The sequence below is a fragment of the Quercus suber genome, unplaced genomic scaffold (assembly GCF_002906115.3).
Source record: "Quercus suber isolate HL8 unplaced genomic scaffold, Cork oak 2.0 scaffold_13, whole genome shotgun sequence".
Taxonomy (NCBI): Eukaryota; Viridiplantae; Streptophyta; class Magnoliopsida; order Fagales; family Fagaceae; genus Quercus; species Quercus suber.
Genome location: NW_027069478.1, coordinates 2,173,415 through 2,181,790, shown reverse-complemented (window position 1 = coordinate 2,181,790; position 8,376 = coordinate 2,173,415). Strand labels below are relative to the sequence as shown.

General features: G+C 37.2%; 1 protein-coding gene across 1 annotated transcript; it reads left to right on the top strand.

Moving 5' to 3' along the window:
- Window positions 1-2,755: 2,755 nt before the first annotated feature.
- Window positions 2,756-5,301, top strand: LOC136070274 (binding partner of ACD11 1-like). The gene is made up of 3 exons (XM_065779986.1): window positions 2,756-2,884; window positions 4,407-4,520; window positions 4,634-5,301. The coding sequence occupies exons 1-3, from the start codon at window positions 2,771-2,773 to the stop codon at window positions 5,057-5,059; spliced, it is 654 nt and encodes a 217-aa protein (XP_065636058.1). The 5' UTR covers window positions 2,756-2,770; the 3' UTR covers window positions 5,060-5,301.
- The last annotated feature ends 3,075 nt before the right edge of the window (window positions 5,302-8,376 follow it).

Below are 8,376 nucleotides of genomic sequence, written 5' to 3'. Positions count from 1 at the left end.
GTTGGGTTTATGTTTGTGTTCTTGCTGGAGATCAGTTTGTGTTTGGTTTAAGTTGATTTTGTGTTGGTTTCTCGGAAAAATGAGAAAATCTGGGTTTGAGTTGTGATTTTGTATATCTGGGTTTTGTGGTTTGAGAAAATCTGAGTTTTTTGGTTTGAGAAAATCTAAGAAGATCTGTTGTTGGTTTTGTGTTTGTGTTCTTGCTGGAGATCGATTTGTGTTTGTGTTTGTGTTCTTACGTTTGGTTGACAAGAAAGGGCAAGAAAATGTGAGAAAATCTGGGCATGTGTTCTTATGTCTAAAATCTGGGTTTGTGTTCCTTAGTGTTCTTGTTGAAGATGAATACAGATCTAAATTGATATATTTTTTGGATTTTAATTTTTTTTTGTTACTTTTTAATTTTTAATTCTGTTTTTTATTTTGTTAAATTGAGAAATTATTATTTTTTAATTATATGCTGATGTGGATGCTAAATAAATTTTTTAATATTATTTTAATTTATTTTTTCTGATGTGGCATGGTGATGAGTGCCACGCTGGATTTTTAATAATATTTTAATCAGTCTGTTAGCCACGTCAACTATTTCCGTCTGTTGGCTGACGGAAAGGACTAAAATAACAAGCGTTAATTGGTTTAGGGACTAAAAGTGGTAAAATAAAAATGTAAGGACCAAAATAGAAATGACCCTAAAATGTAGGGACCAAAAGTGCATTTACGCCTTTTTTTAAATGTGCAATTAAAGGCACAACAAAGGACAATATTAAATTTCATATGGAAAAGATGTGATTGAGAAATATGAAGCTAAAGTGTAATTGTTTCAATTAATTGAAAACATAGTGTTACACAAATTAATAAATATAGGCATATATAGGTACGATATTTACAAAAAAAAAAAATGGTCTTTAACAACTGCTTGATAGATTGATTACCACTTCGCTCACCCGAATTAATATAGTGTGCCTGCTATGCAATCTAACAAAATAGTTAGACACGTATTTTTACCAAATTATCCTTTAGTTTTATCTCTATACTAAAGGAATAGGGGTATTTTGAAATAGAAGTATTTTGAAACAAAAAAAAAAAAAAAAAATCCGGTTCAAATAGGGGAAGCCCCTTAAATAGTAGTATAGATTTCTCCATTTTCAAAACCAGTTCATCTATCTATACTATTATTTAAGGGGCTTCTCTTGTTTGGACTAGATTTTTTTTTTTTTTTTTGGTTCCAAAATACCCATATTTCTCTCGATTTAAGTAGAGATAACTAAAGGATAATTTGGTAAAAATACATGTCTAACTTACACTAAAATATTGTTTACAAAATAAGAACACTCTCCTACTAACCCACTTTTATTTAATTTTTTTTTTTAAAAAAATACTTTATTGTTATTTAAAAAAAAAATCCCACATACTGATAATTATATAAAAAATAAAAAACTAACACACGTATTGATAAAAAAGGCTAACACACATACTGATAAATGTGGGTATTTAAACACATGCACAGTTATTNTCATTTAATACCTAATAGCTTAAGCTGTTAGTTTGGATGCTCCAACATAGTATTGGAGCCTGGTTTATTTGTTTGTTTGTTGGTTCCTCTTGTTGGGTGCATGGACATGGGTGTGGGTGTTGGAGAGTCTAATGTTGGTTAGATGTGGAGTTTGGTAACTAGTTTATGTACTAGTTGGATTGCTCCATTAAATAGCTCAAGCTTTTAGGTTTGGTTGTTCTAATGGTGGGAATTAGTTAAACATACCCACAATTTGATAAATTACTAGTTGTCCCCAGAGCTTAAGTTGTTAGGAAATGGTGAACTTTATAATTTAACTATTATCATAATACTCTCCCTCACATATGGGCTACTTTCCCTTTCTTTAGCAGTGCCTTGGATGTGGGATTTTTTTTTTTTTTTTTTTAATTTTTTAAGTAGGAGATAGAGTGGAGACGTGGTTCAAACTTAGGGCCACTTGCTTTGATAACACGATAAATTTCCTGTTGTCCTAAAACCTTAAGCTATCAGGAAATGGTGAAGTCAATCATTTAACCATTATTTTAACACAATTTGCCTCTTTCTTTTGTTTTTACATTGTGTTCAGTTTTGGTCCTTCAATCATCTACTCAGGCAGAGATTCTATTCCTATGATTAGTTTCACTCTTGTGATTGGTATGTTTGTTTGTTGGAAATTGATTTACTTTACCTTACACTATGAGACTAATAAGTAATAACTTAGGTAGTGTATAATTTAATTTACAGTCTGTTTTCGTATCCTGTTGGAGCTGACTGAGTCCATTTTGTTTCAGAGCTGGGTTTTGAAAAAAAAGAATTTTATAGGTTCTTTTGGACATAAGGTTGTTGTGGATATTAACTTAGAAATCCCTTTTTAGTTCTTTTGTTGCTTAGGGAGTTTTCTTCATATTATGGCATAAGCCATTAAGTTGCATTCAAATGTTGGGTTGAAGAGGATGGACTCTTTCAATCTTCATGGGATGTCCAAGCATCGTCATAAACACATGGTGATTGGTAGTCCATACTATTGTATTTTACAGTACTTGAACTGAATGTTCAAGTGTTGTTATACACAAATAATTTTAAACCAAATAGTTATTATTAATTCTTGTTGGTAAGTGGATTATAGTCAGCTCCAGATGGCTTGGCATTACATTTTTCTTTTTAATTACCAGAAAGTAGTAACGGAGGTATTTTGTTAATTTCCTTGGCACCTTATGATTTTTCTGTATAGTGCCCTCGCATATCCTCTGATTCTTGTATATGATTAACCCTTATATTTTTTATTTTGGTGAAAACAGATCCGGTGAAGATGCCTGTACTGCCTATGTGACATTCAAAGATGCTTATTCTCAAGAAACTGCTTGCTTGCTCAGTGTGAGTATTGGTGAAACTTTTTGCTAGAAAAGTGATAATCTGTTAGGCACAAAGCTAGAATCTTTGGTAATATAGGCAGTTATATTTCATGAATCTCTATATATGGTGATTGACCAAGAATTGTGCTTACATGAACTCATCTTCAACTTTATAAAGCTAAAAATTATTACATTGGGTTTGTGCATAACTTAGCAATAAAAGAAAAGAAAAAAGAAAAAAAAATCACATTGGAGCTCTTTTAGCTATTCTCCATTGTTCGAGAGCACGTGTATTTATTCAGTCTCACATTTGGGGAAAGTAAAGAAATGAATGGTTGCTATATATTGTTGGTTTCAAATCCATACACTGAACCTTTTGGATTGGAGTAATGTACAAACATGCATATCAATGGGCTCTTGGTGGACTTCATAAGCATTTCACTCCCTCAACAAATTGATATCTGATATGATGGTTCAGGTTCCACTTGAATGTCTTGTTCTTGGTACATTTGGTATGGCTTTGTTGAGAGTGTGACTATTGGAGCAAGTTGCCTCTGGATTTGAAAATGACTGAACACGTGAGGGGGGAGTTAGGTCAATTCAGTAGAGATTTATACATGAGTGGGAGATTTATTGTGAATGTCACTTCAAGGAAAAAAATAAGAGAAAAAGAGCAGTTGATGTACATAGTTGGGCCTAATCCATTGGCTTAAGATTTTCAGTTAAAGTGGTGTCCTCAATAAGTATATTAACGGGTTTTTGGCAGAATTTGTAAGCACTTCTCTCCCCCAACGTGCATAGATCACTAGGAACCTTTTAGGAACCATAAGAGCTTATTGCTTGCCTCTTGTCATCCCATTAAAATTGGAGTGAACTTGCAAAAGTAAATATAGATTGCCAATACTATAAAGCTAGGATTTGCGCTAAAAAGCTGTTGATGGTGGAATTATGCCTGAACTAAAGATAGCAATGGTAAAGATATTCTTTTGGAAGATAGTTTCTTTTCAGTTTGCAGTAAGAATGTACAAATCCTACTTCCTGACAGATGTCTTGGGCTGATTGCCAGCATGGTATGACGACTTTAGCTTGCCCCCCTACCCCCACCAAAAAAAGAAAAAAGGGAAACAGGAAGAGCACTGAAGTAATAGATGTAAATTTTTATGAAGAAGGATGACTCTATTTTAATGGCTAGAGGTGGTTCCAAAGGGCTCTTCTTTAGAATGGTTCCCTACATTATCAAATATATATATAAAATGCATGCCTTCAGTGGCAACATCTATAATTATGGCATTAATGGTATTAGCTAAAGCATGTCTTAATTTATTCACTTTCCTGCTACCCTATACCGGAATTCTAGTGATATTCCTTAATTATCCTATTTGTTCATTTGATCTGAGTTTTCTTTATCAATAGGTTTACTCATTCAAGAATTTTTTTTTTCATAGTTAGGTTTCTAATATTTGTTTGGTTTTCCTTGTCCTTTTGTGTGGCAATTATGTGATACTTGGTTTATACTTTTTCTTTTTTTTTTCTTTTTCTTTTAGGGTGCCACAATTTTGGATCAACGTGTATGCATAACGCGCTGGGGGCAATGTGAAGATGAATTTGGTTTTTGGAGCAGACCTTCACATAGCCATGAAGAGGAAACTAGTTCAACTGTATGTCCTTCACTCTTTTGTGTCCTCTAGTTGTTCTAATGATCGTAGCTTGTTGCATAATGATCTATTTTTCTTAATCACTGAAGCTAAATATTTTCTTTCTACCTTGACAGTCTTCACAAAGAACCCAATTCCCCAGCACTGGAGAGGCAGTAACTATGGCTCAGGAAGTAGTTATAACCATGTTAGCCAAGGGATATGATCTTGGTAAAGACGCATTAAGCAAGGCCAAAGCCTTTGACAGGTCTCATCAAGTCTCAGCAACTGCAACGGCCAGGGTAGCTGAGCTCAGTGAGAGATTTGGCCTCGCTGATAAGATATGTGCAGGGGTTGGAGTTGCTAAATCTGTGGATGAAAGGTACCATATCTCAGAGATGACCAAGTTGGCCGCATCAGCAACAGGAAGAATGGCTGCAGCAGCTGCACACACTGCAGTAAACAGTAGCTACTTCTCGAAAGGAGCTCTTTGGGTCTCGGATGCTTTAAATCGAGCATCTAAAGCTGCAGCTGACTTGGGTGGTCACGGTGTTCAGCACTGATGCTTTTGGTTAACTCAAATATGGTTTGTTTCTTCTAGTCTTGTGTATATTAATAGCTTACAACATTTATGCAAATATGCAACTATAGAATACTCGCTATAATTAGTTAACCAAAAGAGGACAAAGAAAGATACATCATAAAGTTGTGTATCAGTACCTAGTGTGATCTTGGTTTTTGTTTCTCTTCCCATGCGGATTTAGGAATAAGAGCATCCACAGCAGTGGATCTATAATTTTAGCTATTTAGCACCATCAAAACTTATTTTATCTATTTTACCTACATACATGCTGCAGCAGTGGATCTATTTTAACTTTCAACACAATAAAATAATATAAACATCACAATAAAATAATATAACTACTACAATAAAATAATATATCCCACTACCCAAAAAAACCAATTACAAATACCTCTACCATCGGCCACCACCAACACCACCACCACCATCGGTCCACAGCAGGAATAAGTAAAAAAAAAAAAAAAAAAAAATAAATCTCCGATCTTTTTTCACAGCCACAACCACCATCACCACCACCACCAGCAGTCCACTCCAAAAAACAATAATACATACTACTAGCAAAAAAACACCACAAACGGCACAATCCAATCCACAGCCACTGCCAAAGAAAAAAAAAAACCACTGCCAAAGAACAACACCCAACAACAACTACACAAACGGCACAATCCACTTTTCCATTGCCAAAGAACAACCAACCACCAACAACTACACAAACCCAGACCACCATCAAACCCACCATCTGAGCTAGATCGAGAGAGAGAAGACCAGCCATCGCCATCGCCATCGCCGTCGCTGATCACGCCATCGTCGACCCACTATTTATCTTATGCTCCAGACCAATCATCGCCAATCCACTAACCCACTCCATCGCCGACCCACTAGCCCACGCCATCCACGGAACCCACTGACCCAATCGCCGATCCACTAACCCACTCCATCGCCGACCCACTAGCCCACACCATCCATGAAACCCACTGACCCAATCGCCGATCACGCCATCCACAAAACCCACCGACCCAATCGCCGATCACGCCATTCACGAAACCCATCGACCCACGCCATCCACGAAACCCACCGACCCAATCGCCGATCACGCGAAAAGAAGAGAGAAAAGAGAGAGAAGAGGTAGAGAAGGAAGAGAGAGGCTGAGACTCTTGAGTCTGAGACGAAAACAAAGAGAAGGCAGAGAGAGAGAGAACGAATATTTTAATGGAAAAGGGGACGAGAAGTTAAATAAAATACATTATATTTTTTTAGCTTTGCGCTACAGTGCACATCTAAAGATAGATGTGCACTGTAGCTGAACATCTAAATTTTTTGCTTATCCCTCCACTGCTGCAGCTGATTTTTGTGGTCAGTGGTGCTAAAAAATAGCAATATAGCTATTTAGCACCACTGCTGTGGATGCTCTAATGTATAATAAGACTTGTGCCTTTTTGCTGTTTCTAACGTGTATCTTCCGCGCATACAACATGACATGACCAATATACATATATATTGATAAATACCTCATTTAGATTATGGTGCATTAGACTAAAGAAATCATGAGCTCTAGAGGTAATATTATTTTCTAGTTTTGTGCTTTCTTTTTTTTTCTTTTTCTTTTTCTTTTTTTTTGGTTGAGCAAATGTGCTTTCTTAATCTGTGTTGATGAAGGAGCATAGTTTTCTTGATCTATTCCTTCTGATTTTATTCTATTGGGCTAAAAAAATATAGTTTATAGGGCTTAAAAAATAATTCTGATAAAAGTACAATTATATTTATAAAAATATTAAAACATTTAAAAAGTTTTTAAGTTGAATAAAGTTGGAAATTATGGCAAAAAAAACTAATCTCAAGTCACACAAATTTTTTTTTTTTGAGGAACAAGTCACGCAATTGTTGACTGTTCTCTTCTTCTAATTCGTCCGCCAACTTAAACCAGAATTTTCCAATTCCAATATAATCATTTCAACTCCCAAAAAAAAACCATTTCATGCGAATGTGGAATGAGACTATGGCTATATTTGAATATTGCTTATTTTGTTGAAAATTGAAAATGCTGTAGTAAAATAATTTTTAAATGTGTGAATAATGTTGTGGAACTTATTTTTAATTTTTTTTTTCTGAATAAAATATTAATGGGTCTTGTAGGGTCTGTTTTTGTAGCCCCAGCCCAAAGGGTATGGGTTAAAGGCCCAACGAATCCAGAACAATGAATTTGTAGAGAGTGAATCGAAAGTTTAGGCACTCGCCGGCGTTCATGAAGCATGAACTACTTTCCTTTTATTGAAGAATATTAAGAACAGTTTACAACTGGGGGATGCTCCTCGGCCCATGGCCGAGGAGGTTTTTTCTTCCCCTTTTGCTCCTTTTTCCTCCCCATATACATTTTGCTCACATCTATTATATATCCATCTCTTCCTCCACCTGTTGATCATCTATTGGTCTCCCTTCTGACCGTCTGTCCCATCAGAGGCCATATCTATGTTCCAGTGGTTCACCCTGATCGATGTTGCTCTGTCAAAGGGTTACATCCCCATTAATGCGGCCAAAAGAGTTAGGTGAGCGTATTCAATGTTGAGGTGATAGTTCACCCAGGGCTTGCTCCTTCTTCGTGCTTCTGTTGTCAACGCGTGACATTGGGTCCTTTCCTCCTCGGATATTCCAGGAGTCCTTTGGTAGGGTGGTCCTCGTGTTTTTCCGAGGTCTTGGACGCCCAAGGACAGGGTCATCCTCGAACCCATCGTGCATCCTCGGCGTGGGTCATTTAGGCCTGGCTTGGAGTGGGCCAAGGCTACCCGATACTCTGGCCCCACAATAGCCCCTCAAAATCTTGCTGCACGCATTCTCGGGAGGGGAGAAGGATTTTGACATCCTCGGCTTTACCCCCCCCCCCCCGGTCAGTACTGGGGTCCATTCATCTGTCCAAGGCACGTCGCTGATGTTGCGGAGCACGTAACGTGCCCATCATTAAATTCCAGCGGCTCTGTGTTCCCCACGTCTAATGAGGCGTTACCCATCCAACGGTGGAGGTTCGTCTCGCATTTATGGGCGGGAAAGCCCGCATGGTTCCTCAATTTGGGGTATAAATACCCGTACGAACCGCTTCTTCCTGTTTCCCATTTGTAATCAAGAATTCTCGTGCGCTCCTCCTGAGTTCAGCCACTCTCGCTAGCACCTCCAGCACAAAAAAACCTGTCCGAGTAGCTCCTCATCTTTTCAGTAAGTCGCTCTATCCCTCTCTGAGCTCTCTCTCTACTCTTTCTTCTACTTCGCCTGTTCTTTCTTAGTTCTTTTAGGCGTCAACCGGGATGG

What these genes read in the sequence shown, in the direction of transcription:
- LOC136070274 (XM_065779986.1), top strand. Translation starts at nt 2,771, where the DNA reads ATGATTAACCCTTATATTTTTTATTTTGGTGAAAACAGATCCGGTGAA. An exon ending in AAACTGCTTGCTTGCTCAGT is followed by an intron (nt 2,885 to 4,406) that starts GTGAGTATTGGT and finishes TTTTTCTTTTAG; the next exon opens with GGTGCCACAATTTTGGATCA. An exon ending in AAGAGGAAACTAGTTCAACT is followed by an intron (nt 4,521 to 4,633) that starts GTATGTCCTTCA and finishes CTACCTTGACAG; the next exon opens with TCTTCACAAAGAACCCAATT.